The sequence below is a fragment of the Gracilinanus agilis genome, chromosome 3, assembly GCF_016433145.1.
Source record: "Gracilinanus agilis isolate LMUSP501 chromosome 3, AgileGrace, whole genome shotgun sequence".
NCBI lineage: Eukaryota > Metazoa > Chordata > Mammalia > Didelphimorphia > Didelphidae > Gracilinanus > Gracilinanus agilis.
In genome coordinates this window covers 422,584,592-422,602,587 of record NC_058132.1, presented here as the reverse complement: position 1 = coordinate 422,602,587, position 17,996 = coordinate 422,584,592, and the positions used below count along the sequence as shown (strand labels likewise).

Sequence of the window (17,996 nt, the reverse complement as noted above, 5' to 3'; positions counted from 1 at the left end):
GGCTGAGGAGAGGGTGTGTCAGGAGCGCTTTCATAGGAGGAATCCTCGAAAGCGGAACTATGGAGGAATAATTCTCTCTTTTGTTGGAACTTCTTTTTAAACTGTTTTCTCCTTCTTAAATGCTTAGCATGGTTTTTTATATAAGCCAGCAGTTGCTCTTGGCCCTCCTCCATATTCTCCATTCTCTTCTCCATCTTACTAAATCTCTCTGAGTTAGTGTCATCCAGCTTCTCTGGCGGTTTCTTTTGAGAGAAGTAAAGATAAACTATTCCGCCTACTATCAGTATTATCACACTTACTATCACACCTACATACAGTGCATCAAACAGCCCTTGAAAAGTATTGTCTGGGGTTACCCTTCCAAAAAAAAACATCATAACAGCCGTTAATATGGACTGGATCCAGCGTCTTAAAGTCTGAAATCTAGTATTTATTTCATCAGTAATGGTTTTAAACCACCACATTCTTACTCTAGTCCCTAGATGTCAGCAGTGGGTAAGGTCTTCCTTTTACTAAGGGTTGGGCTATAGAACTAGTTGTATTGTTTGGGTCAAGACTTCCTTTTGTTCCTGCCTGGCTGAGGACAAAGGCTATAGCCTGAGGCTGAGTACTAGAGATAAAGCTCTTTGAGGGTAGACTGGGCTTTTTGCCTGAGGCAGTTTGGGAGTGTCTTTCAAAAGCTAATTTTGGTTCTGGGAGGCTCTATTCAATTGTAAAAGTCTGAAAAATCTCTTTTCTTTTAGTATGTGCCTTCTACTGTGGGGGGAAAAAAAACGACTTTTTTTTTTAAATTCTAGCTGGCCCCACCAGGCTTTTGCTATTTTTAAAGAGTTTAAAACTAAAATACGGTTTGAAATAGAATAGAGTTAAAGCCTATATGTAGCCTAAAAAAATTACTCTCCCTAATTTTACTAAATAAGTCTAGTGCCTCCTGCTTCTATTTGGCTGCTTTTAAATCTTATTCAGGTGTGCTCCTGGCCTGGCTAGGAGGACTGAGCAATCCTTCCCAGGTGTGGCCAAAGCCAGCTAATAGGCTTATTTCTTTCCTTAAGACAAAGAAACAGCCTAGCTTAGTTTTCAGGGCCCCGGTTTTTTGATCTCACCAGTCTAGCAGCTTTATATCAACTGAAGCTCCAAGACGTGCAGTGAAAAGGCTGACTTAAGGGATAGGTATAAGGTAGAGAAGAATTCAAGAAAATTCAGAAAGATTGAGGAAGTTCGAGACCTAAGTGGTCGGCCAAAATGTAAGAGGGAAAATTTAGGTATTTATAGATATATATTAAAAATATGTGGCCACCAGGAATAAACAATTTAGGTTGATTCCGTAATCAAATCAGACCCAAGTCAGCTCGGGTTGAAGAGTTTATTTATAATTGGTAGGTAAAAGTAGGAATAAAGAGAAAAGGAGAGGCTAGTCCAGGCCAAAGGCCTGGACGGAGGGAGAAGGTTAAAAGGCTAAATAAATGAAGCTGTAAGCCACAAGGCCCAACAGCCAGATAGGCAGAGGTTAGAATTGGCCCAGCTAGGCCAAGGAAGTCAGCCTAACTTACCCACGTGACAATATAGAGTGTAAGCGTTCTGTGGTCTCAGGAGATGCTTCTTCTTCCAGTTCGAGACAGCAACTGCCCCCACAGGAAGTTCACTCACTTACTTAAAGAGATAGTGTCTTTCATCACTTCCTGTGGTCCACCTCTAATTCAAATGGACAAATGGCAGTTTCTACATTGATTTGGACTGCCCAAAGGGCAGTCCCCTATTCTTGATTTGTTACTTATTGTCACGTGTGGGTAACTCATCTTCCCTCCCCACTAAGGGAGGTGAGAGTGACATCATTAGCACGCCTGGGTTGAGTAGATTTTTGACTATTAATGGGATCGAGCTAATTCTATTTACACAGAACAGAGCTCAAGAATCCTCCTGATAAACCCATCTTAAAAGATACACACAGGGGGCAGCTGGGTAGCTCAGTGGAGTGAGAGTCAGGCCTAGAGACAGAAGGTCCTAGGTTCAAACCCGGCCTCAGCCACTTCCCAGCTGTGTGACCCTGGGCAAGTCACTTGACCCCCATTGCCCACCCTTACCAACCTTCCACCTATGAGACAATACACCGAAGTACAAGGGTTTAAAAAAAAAATACAAAAAAAAAAAAAAAAAAAAAAAAAAAAAAAAAAAGATACACACAAAAAAAGCCTGAATTCTTGGACAGACAGGTTCAAGGGGAAAGGAAAAATGAAGATCCCAGGTTCCCTCCCCTACTTAATGTAGTGAGTCTCCAGCAGATCCTGGAAACTCTGGGCAGGTGAAGGCACTAGTCCGGAGGGTGTGCTCCACTGGCATAGCTGTGATAGACTCAAGACTTTGATCAGAGATGGCAGGGAGGCAGCTGGAGGAGAAGTGCAGAGAGGGAGGCCAAACACTCCATCTTGGGTGGCACTCCCTGAGTTCAAATCCAACTTAAGACTGGGCAAATCACAATTCTTTTTGCCTCAGTTTCCTCATTTGTACAATGAACTGGAGGAGGAAATGGCAAATCACTCCAGTATCTTTGCCAAGAAAAGCCCAAATGGTGTCACTAAGAATAAAATGTGGCTAAAATGATTGAACAATAAGATATGTAGTTCTGGAGAAAACTGGGAATAAAAAAGGCATATACATGTTTTTTAGCTATACATACTCTTAAGCAAAAACTGTTATACATATTATGGCACAAAAACTTCAGAACCAAAAACAGAAATGCTGACATACTCAATACATTTGTTTAAGATAAAAACACAATAAAAATTATATTCAATAAAGGACTGTGAAAAGGTAAATTAGAAATTAATTTATAGTTAGGGAATTCTGGGAAGATGGTGGTTTAGAAGAAAGGCTTCTCTGGAAACCCTTCAACACCAATAAAGAACAAAGGGCTTTTAGGGGACAGAAAATCAAATCTGAAAATAGAACTGTAAGAGGGAAAATTTAGGTATTTTTTATGCTTCTTTTAAATCTTGTGTTTGCATGTCAGATTTTGAATTAACTTCTGGTCTTTCATCAAAAATACCTGAAGGTCTTATTTCATTAAACATCCATTTTTACCTTGAAGTTTTATACTTGTTTTTGCTGGGTAGCTGATTCTTGATTGTAATACTAGTTTCTTTGCCTTCCAGAATATCATATTCCCAGGCCTCTGATCCTTTTTTGTAGAAGCTTCTAAATTATGTGTTTTCTGACTGTACTGTGACTCCATAATGTCTGTTTTTTTTCCTTCCAGCCTATAATATTTTCTCCTTGATCCAAGACTTCTAGACTTTGACTATAATATTCCTGTGAGTTTTCATTTGTGAATCTCTTAGAAAAGGTGACCAGTGGCTTCTCTTAATTTCCATTTTTCCCTATAGTGCTAGGATAACAGGAGAGTTTTCCTTGATAATATCTTGAAAGATGTTTTCTAGGTTTTTTATCATGAATTTCAGGTAGTGAAATAATTCTTAAATTTTCATTTCTTGATATATTTTCAAGGCCATTTATTTTGCCAATGAGACATTTCACATTTTCTTCTACTTTTTATTGTTCTTTTCATTTTGTTTTATTTTTTATTGCTGTCTAATCTAATGAAGGCATTAACTTTTACTTGTCCATTTCTAATTTTTAAGGAATTCTTTCCTTTAGTAAACTTTAGCACCTCCTCTTTTTGGTCAATTCTATTTTTCTAGAGAGTTATTTTCTTAGATGAATTTTGTACCTTGTTTGACATTTAGTCTATTCTTTTTCTTAAGGTGTTGTTTTAATTTTTGCTGCATTTTTGTGACTCCTTTACCAAACTATTCCTATTTTCTCTGCTGTTGTTTCCATTTTTTTTTTTATATCCAATGACCAAGACCAATTTGGTTGGGGGTTTTTGAAGCTTTGCCTGCAGGTCCTTTGAACTTATTGTCTTCTTCTAAGTTTTTGTTTTTATCTTTCCTGTCATCATGATAAGTTACTATTATCACTTTCTTTTTGATATTTGTTCATTTTTCTAGATTTTTTTGCCTGCTAATTTCATGTTAAAGTTAAGTGGGGAGGAAAAACCAGGAGTTTTTTCATCTTGCTGTCTTTAGAGCAATTTCTGGGATTCTGTAAGTTCCAGTCCTTCCAGGATGGTATGATATAAGTAGAGTTATGATCATTGCTTTCCTGGCTTGTGCTCTAGTCTGTGAACAACCACAAGTATTCTTTTCTACCCTGAAACTGTCACCAGGATTTCTGCTCCTACTCATCCTCCTTGATGTGGGACTTAAAACAAAAACTAAGTATGGGCATTGCAACAGACTCCTGAACTCAATGCCAGCATAGAACCTCCTAGAATACCCTTCTAAGCAGTTTTATGATCCCCTTATCATTTATGTGCAGTCAGCTCCAGAAGCCACTGCTGCCACTGATTCAGTCATACCAAGGCCTCTTTCTAGATTTCTAGGGTATGACCTGTGCTGGCATGATGTGCCCTGGATGGTGCTCCATTCTCACCCAACTGAGTCAAACAATTCTTGCTGATATTCCAAGTTGTCTTGGGAAACAAAATTGTTTTGACTTATTATTTTTTTGCTGCTCCAATATTTGTTTTGAGGCATTATTGTAGCATTGTTTGCCTGGGAATTTGGGAGAACTCAGAAAATTCCCTGCCTTTACTCCATTGTCTTTACCTTTACCTTTCAAAATAAGTTTCTTTAAATAATTCTTTCTTTTCTTCCTTATCTGAATAAGAAGTTTTTGTAATGGCTTTGGAATCTGCTCTAAAATTAGAACTATTAATAGATAAATAATACATAGAGATAGAGGGGTCTATATAGAGACATACCTACACACATGCACAAATATATGCATATACATGTATGCATACATATACATACACATTCCAAAACATATTACATAAGACTATAGCAAGATTTCTCTTCATATTAATAAATTCTTTGATGCAGTGGTCACTAGGCTCCCATCAGCTCTATTCAATAACATTAATTGTAATCAATGACAAATAAGTTTCTCTTGTTATGTTTTTTACTTTTTGAAAAATGAAATTATCTTGATCTATCTAAACCTTAGTGTGTTTATTCATCAATTAAAAAAACTTTCTTATTACCTTAATGGTCTTAGTTAATTCTGAATTTCAGTATTTTCCCTTTCCTAACTTTTAAATCTATTTACAGATTACTTCTCTCCTGAACTCTGCAATTCAAGCACACTGACCTATTTACTGTTTCACAGTCATAACACTCTAGTCTTGCAAATACCTGTGCCTTGTTCCTAGAATGAACTCCTTCATCACTTCCACCTCTTGGAATTCTTGGTTTATTTTAAGTATAAGCTTCTATGTGAAGTCTGTACAAGAGACCCAAGTTGTTAGTACTTTTTTCATAACTACTTCAATTCATTTTCCATATATTTTGCATATTCTAATATAATTGGCAAATGTCATTGTAATCATCTCCATCTTAGTGAAATTCACAGAATTCACATCAACAATAAATAGACATAATGCATCAAATGACTTGCTTTGTCTCTGATGTTGGAGAGACTACAGATCCTCATAACCATTAATTCTCTTGGCTGAGAGAAAGGAAAGCTGAAAGAAATAAACAGTCATTTTGATACTGTTGAAAACTTAAACCAAGACAGTGTTTTGATGAAAAATGTTGGTGTTTATGGAACACACAAATTAACAAATATGAAGTAGGCTCTAGTGATTACAAGTCTAAATTTTATTCTGTAGCCATCTTGTGCAAGTGGTCATTTTTCTACAAGCAACATCAAATTGGGGTTCAGAATTAGAACCCCAAAGAAGCCAGGAGTCAGTTAAAAGAGTGTTGGGTCAGCACTATATAAGGAGGTGGATCCCAAGCAAACCAGTTCAGTCCTGAGCATGGGTGAGAGGGTGAAGGGAGGTTTGGGGTACTCTCCATTGAAGCCCTGTAATCACTTCAGGATTGGGATTAGCCTGAATCCTCATTGCTGTGTCCAGCTGTATTGGTCTATCTCTAATACAACCTGCATTCTGCAGCTTATATATTTCTTTACTCAATTACCATCAACTTCTATAAATCATCTCTGAAGAAATATAACCTCTTAACATCATCTGATCAAACTAGCCTTATCATTTGCAACATAGAGAGTAGAAGTTGTAGCTAAGCTGAGTGTGGAGCCTCACCAGAGGCTTTCCCTGAAAGGGAGATGGCCTACTTCCCACTCTATTAGATTTAATATAAGTTTTCTTGAAACTTCTGTCCTTCCCCACCTTTTCCTAAGGTCCCAACATCCTCTGTTAATATCCTCCTTAGTTAATTAAAGAAATTACCAGTTATAAGAAGCAGTTGTCATCTTACTGTTCAGACCATCTTCACTCCATGGAATTCTCCATTTTTGTTAGGAATTGGCAGTTGGGAGTGACTTCCTGCTGTGGGAGATATTCATAGGCTTTCCACACAACTTTCAGCCTATGAATTGATCCCTAACAATTAGAGATATCTTCAGTATTGGCTATTACCTTTCAAGCCATATTTATCATCTAAAGATATCTAGGTATAGTCTACTAAGGAGCCATTGGGCCCGGGGCCTTCTGTGTTAAGGTCTCTCTCTTAGCTTTTACCTGCAGGGGGTTAGATTGTTACTAGCCCAAAGACTGCCTAAACCCTGCAAGCTGAGCTTTGCTGCTGTCAATCATTAAGGCAGCCTGAGATTACCTTTACAATTCAGAATACTTTACAAATTCATTTCTCAGGAGCAACTATATATCCATGTAGCACAAACGAATTTGTAAAATTACAAACTATATGGGCATATATAAATAGCAAAACTATAATGTAGCTATAATATATGCATGAAACTAATTTTAAAACAATCAATTCTAAAATAAAAATAAAACAGGAACGTTTTAAACATTATTTGTTATTTTTGCTGTTTATCCTTCATTTTCAAAGAGAATTAATGACCCCATGAAGGTGGTGGTATTGATTTACTCATGAATTGGATTTAGATGAGGAAGAACTGTGCAATCATCAGCCTCATTCTCTCTTCCAGAATCATCAAAGTCCAATGGTAGCACGAAAGTCAAGATAATTGGTGATGGGCATGCAATGGATGAATTTGATTTCCTTAATCTCTAATCAAGCTCTAAGTATTCCCCAGTCCCCTTCATTTAATTTCATGTCTATTGGAATGAATTCTTCTTTTCCACCCATTCAGCCATGGGAAGTCTTCACATCCTTGGGAAAGACATTCTCCTTACTCAGCAATGGGCTTGAGACCTATTAGTTAACCTCAACCTGGTTTAGCCTGTCTGCTAAGATGGTTTTACAAGGGTGTGGCCACTACTTCTGCTACAACTTCTTGGAGCCACAACTGAGAACTGGGTGGCAGGTGCAACATGGAAAATGGCAGGGACCCACTTGGAGAACTCTGGGTTATTTGCTGCATATTTTATACCTCCACTAGGTAGAATATGTGCTCTTCCGTATTATTGGGTTAAAGTATCCAATTTTATTTACTTGAAGTGTCTCTTCTAAAAAATATTTGTGTGACTAGCAGGTGGTATTTTTACTGAGACCACTGAACCCAGTGTCCATCAGTTTCAACCTGTTCATCAGGGTCCCTCTAACTTATCAATTTGCAATATTAGATATTTTGCATTATACATTATTTTAATATGAGGCTATTTTGTAGAGAAGAAAGTTGTTCAATATCTCCGCAACTAGGTCCATAGAACTTTTAAAGTCTCCTAACTTGCATGCCCACACTAAAGTTCCTGAGGTTATCACAAAATTATATTAAAACCTTATCAAAGGGAACAATACCTTTGGCAAAATCATGTATCACATTATTATTTTTTTCATAATTTTTTTTGGCTAAAGTTGTAAATATTAGTTAAGTTCCTTCTGCTTCTCTTTCAGCCAAGAAATGTACTACTTTTGGATATCTGCATTCTATCTTCCTTCAGCGACTCGAAAACATACTTCATAAGGCAGTCCAAATGTTAGCAAATAAAGCATAGAGTCAGTGCCATCATTACTGGTGAAACTACACTCATATGGTAGAAAACCCACATACTGAGTCAGCTAAGATTTTTATTCATATTTCAGTGTCCCTAACATGATCATTGGTGTATAAGTAGCATATGCAGAAAGTAGATCTCTTCTCAGGTAACTGAGATGTTGTTCTAGACTTTTTAATGCCAGCCAAAGCTAGCATATTTTTGAACAGGATTCTTTCAAAGTTTCTCCCTTGATATCAACTGTAGCAGGAAGTCCAAACACAGAGAAATACTTCTCTGATCTTACTTTTACAACAATGTTAATCATCTGATTCTTGATTGGATAAGCCTTTACATACCATGTAAATGATCAATCAACATAAATGTTTGACTTGTATTCTTTATATCTCCTTCCAGAGAAAGGAAGGATAATGAAATATTCCAAAAGTTTACTAATACTTATGTTGTACAAATATGCGGCACTAATTGGTATTAGTTTTCTTTGCTCATAATGTGATGTTACAAATGCAATGAATATTACCTTCTTTAGTGCAATCTAAAGCCATCTTGGGTGAGCAAAATGTATTTCTTTTTTTAAGCATTTATTAATATTTATTTTTTTGAAAAGTTAACATGGTTACATAATTCATGTTCTTACTTTCCCCGTCACCCCCTGACTTCCCCCTTCCCCCCATGGCAGATGTGTATTTCCACTGGTTTTAACATGTGTCATTGATCAAGACCTATTTCCAAATTGTTGATAGCTGCATTGTTTAGAGTCTACATCTCCAATCATGTCTGCCTCAACCCATGTGTTCGAGCAGTTGTTTTTCTTCTGTTTCCACTCCTTATAGTTCCTCCTCTGAATGTGGGTAGCATTCTTTTCCATAAATCCCTCAGAATTGTCCTGGATCATTGCATTGCTCCTAGTACAGAAGTCCATTACATTCTATTTTACCACAGTGTATTGGTCTCTGTGTACAATGTTCTTCTGGCTTTGCTCCTTTCACTCTATATCAATTCCTGGAGGTCTTTGCAGTTCACGTGTAATTCCTCCAGTTTATTATTCCTTTGAGCACAATAATATTCCATCACCAGCATATACCACAGTTTGTTCAGCCATTCCCCAATTGAAGGGTATACCCTCATTTTCCAGGGTTTTGCCACCACAAAAAGCGCAGCTATAAATATTTTAGTACAAGTCTGTTTATCTATGATCTCTTTGGGGTACAAACCCAACAATGGTATGGCTGGATCAAAGGGCAGACATTCTTTTATAGACCTTTGAGCATAGTTCCAAATTGCCAACCAGAATGGTTGGATCAGTTCACAACTCCACAAGCAATGCATTAATGTCTCAATTTTGCCATATCCCCTCTAACATTCATTATTCTCCCCTTCTATCATTTTAGCCAATCTGCTAGGTGTGAAGTGATATGTCAGAGTTGTTTTGATTTGCATTTCTCTAGTTATTAGAGATTTAGAACACTTTCTCATGTGCTTATTGATACTTTTGATTTCTTTATCTGAAAATTGCCTATTCATGTCTCTTGCCCATTTATCAATTGGGGAATGGCTTGATTTTTTATACAATTGGTTTAACTCTTTGTATATTTGAGTAATTAGACCTCTGTCAGAGTTTTTTGTTATAAAGATTTTTTCCCAATTTGTTGTTTCCCTTCTGATTTTGGCTACATTGCTTTTGTTTGTACAAAAGCTTTGATATAATCAAAATCATTTATTTTACCTTTTATAATTTTCTCCAACTCTTGCTTGGTTTTAAAATATTTCCTTTCCCAGAGATCTGACAGGTATACTATTCTGTGTTTGCTTAATTTTTTTATAGTTTCCTTCTGTATATTCAAGTCATTCACCCATTCTGAATTTATCTTGGTGTAGGGAGTGAGATGTTGATATAAACCTATTTTCTCCCATATTGTTTTCCAAATTTACCAGCTGTTTTTGTCAAATAGTGAATTTTTGTCCCAAAAGTTGGGCTCTTTGGGTTTATCATACACTGTCTTGCTGATGTCACTTACCCCAAGTCTATTCCACTGATCCTCCCTTCTGACTCTTAGCCAGTACCATACCATTTTGATGACCTCTGCTGTAGAGTACAGTTTAATATCTGGTACTGCTAGGCCCCCTTCCTTCACATTTTTTTTCGTTATTTCCCTTGATATTCTTGATCTTTTGTTATTCCAGATAAACTATGTTATAGTTTTTCCTAATTCAGTAAAAAAGGTTTTTGGTAGTTTGATAGGTATGGTGCTAAATAGGTAAATTAATTTGGGTAGAATGGTCATTTTTATTATATTAGCTCTTCCTACCCATGTGCAATCAATGTTTTTCCAATTGTTTAGATCTAGTTTTAATTGTTTGGAAAGTGTTTTGTAGTTGTTTTTGTATAATTCCTATGTTTGTTTTGGTAGATAGATTCCTAAGTATTTTATATTGTCTAGGGTGATTTTAAATGGTGTTTCTCTTTCTACCTCTTGCTGCTTTGATGTGTTGGAAATATATAGAAATGCTCATTATTTATGTGCATTAACTTTGCTAAAGTTGTTGATTATTTCTACAAGCTTTTTTAGTTGATTCTCTAGGATTATTTAAGTAGACCATCATATCATCTGCAAAGAGTGATACCTTAGTCTCCTCATTGCCTATTTTGATACCTTAAATTTCTTTTTCTTCTCTAATTGCTACTGTTAATGTTTCTAGTACAATGTTAAATAATAGAGGAGATAATGGGCATCCTTGTTTCACTCCTGATCTTATTGGAAAGGCTTCTAATTTATCCCCATTGCATATGATGCTAGTTGATGGTTTTAGGTATATACTGTTTATTATTTTTAGGAAAGGTCCTTCTATTCCTATACTTTCCAGTGTTTTCAATAGGAATGGATGCTGTATTTTTTCAAAGGCTTTTTCAACATCTATTGAGATAATCATGTGATTTTTATTTCTTAGATTGTTGATATGGTCAATTCTGTGGATGGTTTTCCTAATGTTGAACCATCCTTGCATTCCTGGTATAAATCCCACCTGATCATGGTGGATGATCATCTTGATCACTTGCTAGAGTCTTTTTGCTAGTATTCTATTTAAGATTTTTGCATCTATGTTCATTAGGGAGATTGGTCTGTAGTTTTCTTTCTCTGTTTTTGATCTACCTGGCTTTGGATTCAGTACCATTTTTGTGTCATAAAAGGAATTTGGTAAGACTCCTTCTTTGCTTATTATATCAAATAATTTGTATAGTATTGGGATTAGTTGCTCTTTGAATGTCTGATAGAATTCACTTGTGAATCTATCAGGCCCTGGCAATTTTTCCCTAGGGAGTTCTTTAATGGCTTGTTCAATTTCTTTTTCCAATTTGGGATTATTTAGGTATTCTATTTCTTCTGCTTTTAATCTAGGCAATTTATAGTTTTGTAAATATTCATCCATATCACCTAGATTGCTATATTTATTGCCATATAATTGGGCAAAATTGTTTTTAATGATTGCCTTAATTTCCCCTTCATTAGAGGTGAGGTCTCCCTTTTCATCTTTGATACTGTCAATTTGGTTTTCTTCTTTCCTTTTTCTTATTAGATTGACCAGTACTTTATCTATTTTATCTGTTTTTTTTCAAAATACCAGCTTCTAGTCTTATTTATTAATTCAATAGTACTTTTACTTTTGATTTTATTAATTTCTCCCTTGGTTTTTAGTATTTCTAATTTAGTTTTCCTCTGGGGATCTTTAATTTGCTCCCTTTCTAATTTTTTAAGTTGCATGCCCAATTCATTAATCTCTTCCCTCCCTAATTTGTTAATATATGCACTCAAGGATATAAATTTCCCCCTGAGTATTGCCTTAGCTGCATCCCACAGAGTTTGGTAGGATGTCTCATCATTGTCATTCTCTTCAATGAAATTGTTGATTGTTTCTATGATTTCTTCTTTGACTAGCTGGTTTTGAAGAATCATATTATTTAATTTCCAATTAGTTTTTGATTTGCCTGTCCAGGTGCCCTTACTAATTATTATTTTTATTGCATTATGATCTGAGAAGGTTACATTTATTATTTCTGCTCTTTTGCATTTGTTTGCAATGTTTCTATGCCCTATTACATGGTCAATCTTTGTGAATGTACCATGTGCAGCTGAAAAGAAGGTGTATTCCTTTTTTTCCTATTTATTTTTCTCCACATATCTATTAAATCTAATTTTTCTAGAACTCCATTCACCTCTCTTACCTCTTTCTTATTTATTTTTTGGTTTGATTTATCTAGATCTGAAAGAGGAATATTTAGATCTCCCACTATTATGGTTTTACTATCTATTTCCTTCTTGAGATCTGCCAGTTTCTCCTTTATGAATCTGGTTGCTATGCCATTTGGTGCATACATATTGAGCAATGTTATTTCCTCATTGTCTATACTACCTTTAATCAGGATGTAATGACCTTCCCTGTCTTTTTTTAATCACATCTATTTTTACTTTGGCTTTGTCAGAAATCATAAATGCCACCCCTGCCTTCTTTTTCTCATTTGAGGCCCAAAGGATTTTGCTCAAGCCCTTTACCTTAAACCTGTGTATGTCCACCCACCTCATAATGCTTGAAAGCAGGAGATAGGATTGTAGTTCACTGGATGGGTTTTAAATGTAAACCTGTGTCATATCCTTGAGTCTGCTAGTACAACCTCATTTCAGGTAGTATTCAAGGTTGGGAAGGAATGCCAAATTCAGAGTCAATGAGCATCAGTTCTTGGGTGTTTGCTTTGGGGTGGTATTTTTCCTTCTTTTGTGCTAGACTTTGGAAATAATTAGTTTCTTTGTCTTTGGTATATGATTTCAGTTTTGGAGAGGTCTGAGAGGTCATGAGACAATGTTTAGTCTGCCATCTAGTTGCTCATATGACCTGGAAGTTGTTCCCTCTATAGGTTTTATTTCAGTTAGGGAATTACACTCAACAAAGTTGAATTCCTTTCCTGAACAAACAATTTAGACAAATTCCAATAATGAGTATGAACAGTCATAACAAAAATATGTCAGTTATCAGTAAAAGATCAATAAGATTATCAGTTCTAATAATAATATCATTCTATTTTCATATCATCATCAAATTGTGTAATAGTTTGGCATCATTGAATAATGTTAAAATATGCATAAAATATCAAATAGTGCATGAAAATATAATGGTTGTGAATTCATCACATTAGTATTAATTACACAAAGAAAAAATAGGAAAGCAAAGTAATTCACAAAATTCTTAATTAAAAAGAAAAATAGAATTAAACAATCCAAATGATAATTCAAATAAGGGAGAGAGAAAAATAAGGCATAAAATAATACATTAAAAATTGTACATGAGAAATGAGAAAACACTCAACAAAATGCAGAATTTTAAATTTAAATGAAATCCCAATTTCAAGGCATATTCTTTAAGAGTAGTTAATATTAGGCTAAATTCAATTTTAAGCTTGAGCTATAAAAGACAAAAAGTAAAAGAAAATAAAATATTTTTAAAGTTTAGGAAAAATTTAAATCATTTTTCTATACTACTGTTATATTAAATGTATTTAGCAATTTGTCAATTGTTGCTGTGTAGTGTTATTGGCTGAGCAGGTAGTTTAATTTTCCTTTCCCAACAAGAAAAGGGTAAAGGAATAATTCTTTCCAGATCATGACTTTTTATCTCCCACTAGGGTAACCTTTCTTTTAGTCCACCTCTACTCCCCATCTTAATTCTTTTCCTAGCACCATCCATGTGGGTCAGTTGTCCAGCTGCACTAAGTGAGACTAAGCTCATTTTATAGTCTAGGGGCGAATGGTTCCAATTACATATGGATTGATTTTTCTACTAAGTTGGCATGTTTATCTAAGTTTCCCTCACAGGAAAATATTACTCAGAGTCAACAATGAAGACAATTTCTAATTTTCAGACAAAGGTTAAGAATTCTATTTAAATTTCCAACTATTACAGGGCTTAAGCCATTCCCTTTTCCTTGTATGGTCTAAGTGTGTGGATATGTATTCATATTTCACCATGAAGTTTTTAATGAAGGAAAGATGAAGATAAAGATATAACTTGAATAATTAAAAAGAAGGATCATGGGAAGAGTCATTTTTTAAGACTTTCCTCATATCTTTGAGATGTAATTGTAACCAGCATCTTTATTTCTAGTCCTTTATGGTAATCACCCGCCCCACACTGCCTAGCCTTGCAGCTGCTGTTCATTACTCTTTCAGCCACAATTCACTTTTCCTTTCCCTTTCCCTAAGTACCCATCATTATCACCCCTCAGCTACCATCTCTTTCTCTTACAATTCCTCTCTAGTCACTTAATAAATGCTTGTTGACTTGATTTTTCATGCCTCTCCAGCTATCTTCAGACTGACTTTAGGCAGGCCGAGTCATTAAATTTTGAAGAGATTAAAAAGTTCCTTCTACTCTAGGAATACTATTCCCTGCCCCCATGATTGTGATAATTCCAGGCTACTCCAGGATTGTAAAAACTACAGATAGCATGATTCTAAATTAGGATTTCAGCCCTTTTACTCTTCCCATAGGGAAAGCTCAGAATATTGAGTTATATTTGTTACATTGTTGACTGATCCCTATTGTCTCTAGACCATGCCTGTAACATTTTTTCTCCAAATAAGTGTTCTTTGATACCCTGAAGGGTTTGGGAAGTCACTCTTCTCTGCCATTAGTGGCATCTGGAAAGTGTAAATGGCATAAGACTGGAAAGGAATCTGGAGAAAGGAGGGAGGTTGGAGATTATAATGGGCTTTGAATGCTAAATAGAGGGTTTTATATTTGATCCTGGAAGAAATCCAGTCACTTGATTTTGTTGAGTAGTAGGTTAACATGGTCAAACCACTAACACAACTACCAGCATCGAAACCTCAAAGGTGAGACACGTAAAATCCTTCGTGTTATTATACAACTCTTTTTCCCACTGAGGTTATAGGATTTGGAGTTAGAAGGAACCTTAGAGATGGTCTATTCTAATTTTCTTAATATAGATATGGTAAGTAAGGCTTAGAGCGGTTTAATGACTTGTCCAAGGTTAGTAGCAGAGCCCAAGTTCAAAAGCTCTTTCCACTTATCAGACTAGATTGTTTCCCAACATAACCTAAGTTTCCCTTGTGCTTCTAAATTTGGAAATATTTATGTCTCCTATTACAGGTTAACAGTGAATTTGAAGCATCTCCTGATGCATTTTCCTACAGAATTCCTAACCTGAATCGGAATCAACAATACAGTGTCTGGGTGGTGGCTGTCACTTCTGCAGGGAGAGGCAACAGCAGTGAAATCATCACTGTAGAGCCATTAGCTAAAGGTATACCTTTCTTTGGATACTAATTCATCAATGTGCTAAATATTAGCTATTTGATTGTCCTGAAAGTTGAATGTTCCATTCCAAAGAATTAGAAAGTTACAGGATGAAGAGCACTGAACTTGTGTCAGAAGACATGGATCATATAATCCTATGGTTAGAGCTAGAAAGAGACCTTAGATACCAGTAAGCCCAAACCCCTCACATTTTGTATTTAGTAAATGTGTGAGTTAAGTATCAAACTCAATTCTTTCTGACTTATATCATTCTATCTACTGTGCCACCAAACAGTTTAATTTCTAATCAGATCAACTTCATTTAGGGTCATAAGATGTGAGAACTAGAAAAGTCCTTAGAAACCAGTAATCAATGAATGAATCAACAAGCATTTATTAAGTTCTTCCTATGTTCCAGGCACTGTGCTAACTGCTAAGGATATGAAAACAAAAATGAAATGGTTCCTACATTCAAGAAATGTAAATTCTAATGGAGCAGATAATGTTTGCATGAATAAAAATATGGAGAACATATATAAAAGGAAAAAAAGTGTAACTATCAAATGTTATTGAGCAGGGCAAATTTTGACTAATGAGGATTTTCCGCACCTTTTAGAAAGAAGTAGACCCAAATCTTCCTGGACCCATCCTTTCTCCTTCCACAGGGCTTAATTTTGAGTATTACCCTTCTTTGGTCATTCTATCACAACTCCCATTCAAAATTTCCCCATATTTTCTAATATCTACATAAACATCTGGGGCAAAGTTTAAATTCAGACCCTTCTGATTCCAAGTCCAGAAGACTTTGCATTGTGTTCCCATAGGTCTAGGAAGATATTAAGATCCAGACCTCAGACTATATTATAAAGCAACAGTCATCAAAACAATTTGACATTGGTTAAAAAATAGAAAAATAAAGCAATGGAACAACAATGAAATAATCAGAATATATAGAATTAGTAAACCATAAAACATGACAGAAATTAGATGTAGGTCAACGTCTTATACTGTATTCAAGAATAAATTCATTGTGTATACATGATCAGATTCTTAAGGAACATGTCATAAAAAAAGACAATAGAAACAGATTATGTACTTTTCACAACTTTGAGTAAGGGAAGAATTCTTAACCTAAAAAAAAGTAGAAGCAAAAACAGAAGATAAAATTGAAAAAATTCTTACACAAACAAAATTAATGAAGCTAGCACAAGAATGGAAATAATACTGGGGAAAATATAGAAATATATGAGAAAATGGTGTGCTATTAATTAACTATGTTATCTAGGCTTTTATTTTATGTCATTATATTTTGGGAAATCAGGATCTGTCTTATATTAAAGAGAATCTTATAAAATTCTTTTGTATTTCCTCCTTCAGCTCCAGCTAGAATTCTGACTTTCAGTGGTACTGTAACTACCCCATGGATGAAAGATATTGTTCTTCCTTGTAAGGCTGTTGGGGATCCATCTCCTACAGTGAAATGGATGAAAGACAGGTAACCAGCAACATAATATATAACTTCTGAATAAATTTGGAAATTGAGAAGAAACTGTATATATAGGAGCATACAAATATTATCTATACATATATATGTATGCATTTTCTATATTGCCCTTACCTTTATTTTAGGACTTTGGCGGTTATCCTTTAGAGCAGGGGTCGACGACCTTTTTGGCCGTGAGAGCCATAAATGCCACATTTTTTTAAAATGTAATTTCGTGAGAGCCATACAGTGCTCACAGTGAGCGCTCCTATAACAGTGCCTGAAAAAAAATTGACTTTACGGCTCCTGGAGAAAGAGCCATATCTGGCCCTCAAAAGAGCCAGATATGGCTCAAGAGCCATACGTTGCCAACCCCTGCTTTAGAGAATCCTATTAGATATCACTATTGCAAGGATCAACCTTCTAATTGTTCTTCCAATATCTTCCTCTCTCTAATCAATTTTATATAGTTTTTAAAATATTCTTTCTGAATCCCCTGATTAAGAACACTCACAGCTCTCTACCACCTATAGAACAAAATATAAAATTCTTTGCCTGTTATTTAGACTTTCTATATTATGACCCCCAACTTACCATGCAATACTTTTTTACATTACTTAACCTTCCTATGCTTGCAAAATGTCCCTTCCTCATCTTTACCCATTAGAATATTTCAATTCCTTCTAAGTCTAATTAAGTTTTATTTTCTTCATCAAGTCTTAGTTGGTTACCCTAGCTCAAAGGAACTTTTTCATTCTTAAGTTTTCTTAGATCATTTTTATTTGAATGTCTGCTTTATACATTATATATTATATATACTATATCATATATATCCTCCTTTGTTACCCTACTCACTATTCTTGCAAGTCTTTGTATTCCCAGTGCCCAACATAGTGCCTAATAAATGTTATATATTTTGTTATCTTGTTGTTCAATTGTTTAATTTATGTTTAACTCTTTATGACCCCACTTGGCAAAGATATTAAAGTGATTTGCCATTTCCTTAGCTAATTCATTTTTAATGGATAAGGAAATTGAGGTAAACAGGCTTAAGTGACTTGTCCAGAGTCACAGAGCCAGTAAGTGTTTGAGGCCAGATTTAAACTCAAGAAGATGAGTCTTGTTATGTATTTAATTAAAGTTTATTTAATTATTTAATTAAATTCTATCATCTACTTCCAAAGAGAAATTTTTGTAAGA

The 17,996-nt window shown here is 35.2% G+C and overlaps 1 protein-coding gene across 1 annotated transcript in view; it reads left to right on the top strand.

Moving 5' to 3' along the window:
* The window catches only part of DSCAM (DS cell adhesion molecule), a 607,061-nt gene that overhangs the window by 449,433 nt on the left and 139,632 nt on the right, over positions 1–17,996 (top strand). Inside the window, exons 19-20 of the mRNA XM_044669244.1 lie at positions 15,167–15,320; positions 16,691–16,808. Of these exons, the coding sequence (XP_044525179.1) occupies positions 15,167–15,320; positions 16,691–16,808 (272 nt within the window). The remainder of the gene's footprint in view (positions 1–15,166; positions 15,321–16,690; positions 16,809–17,996) is intronic.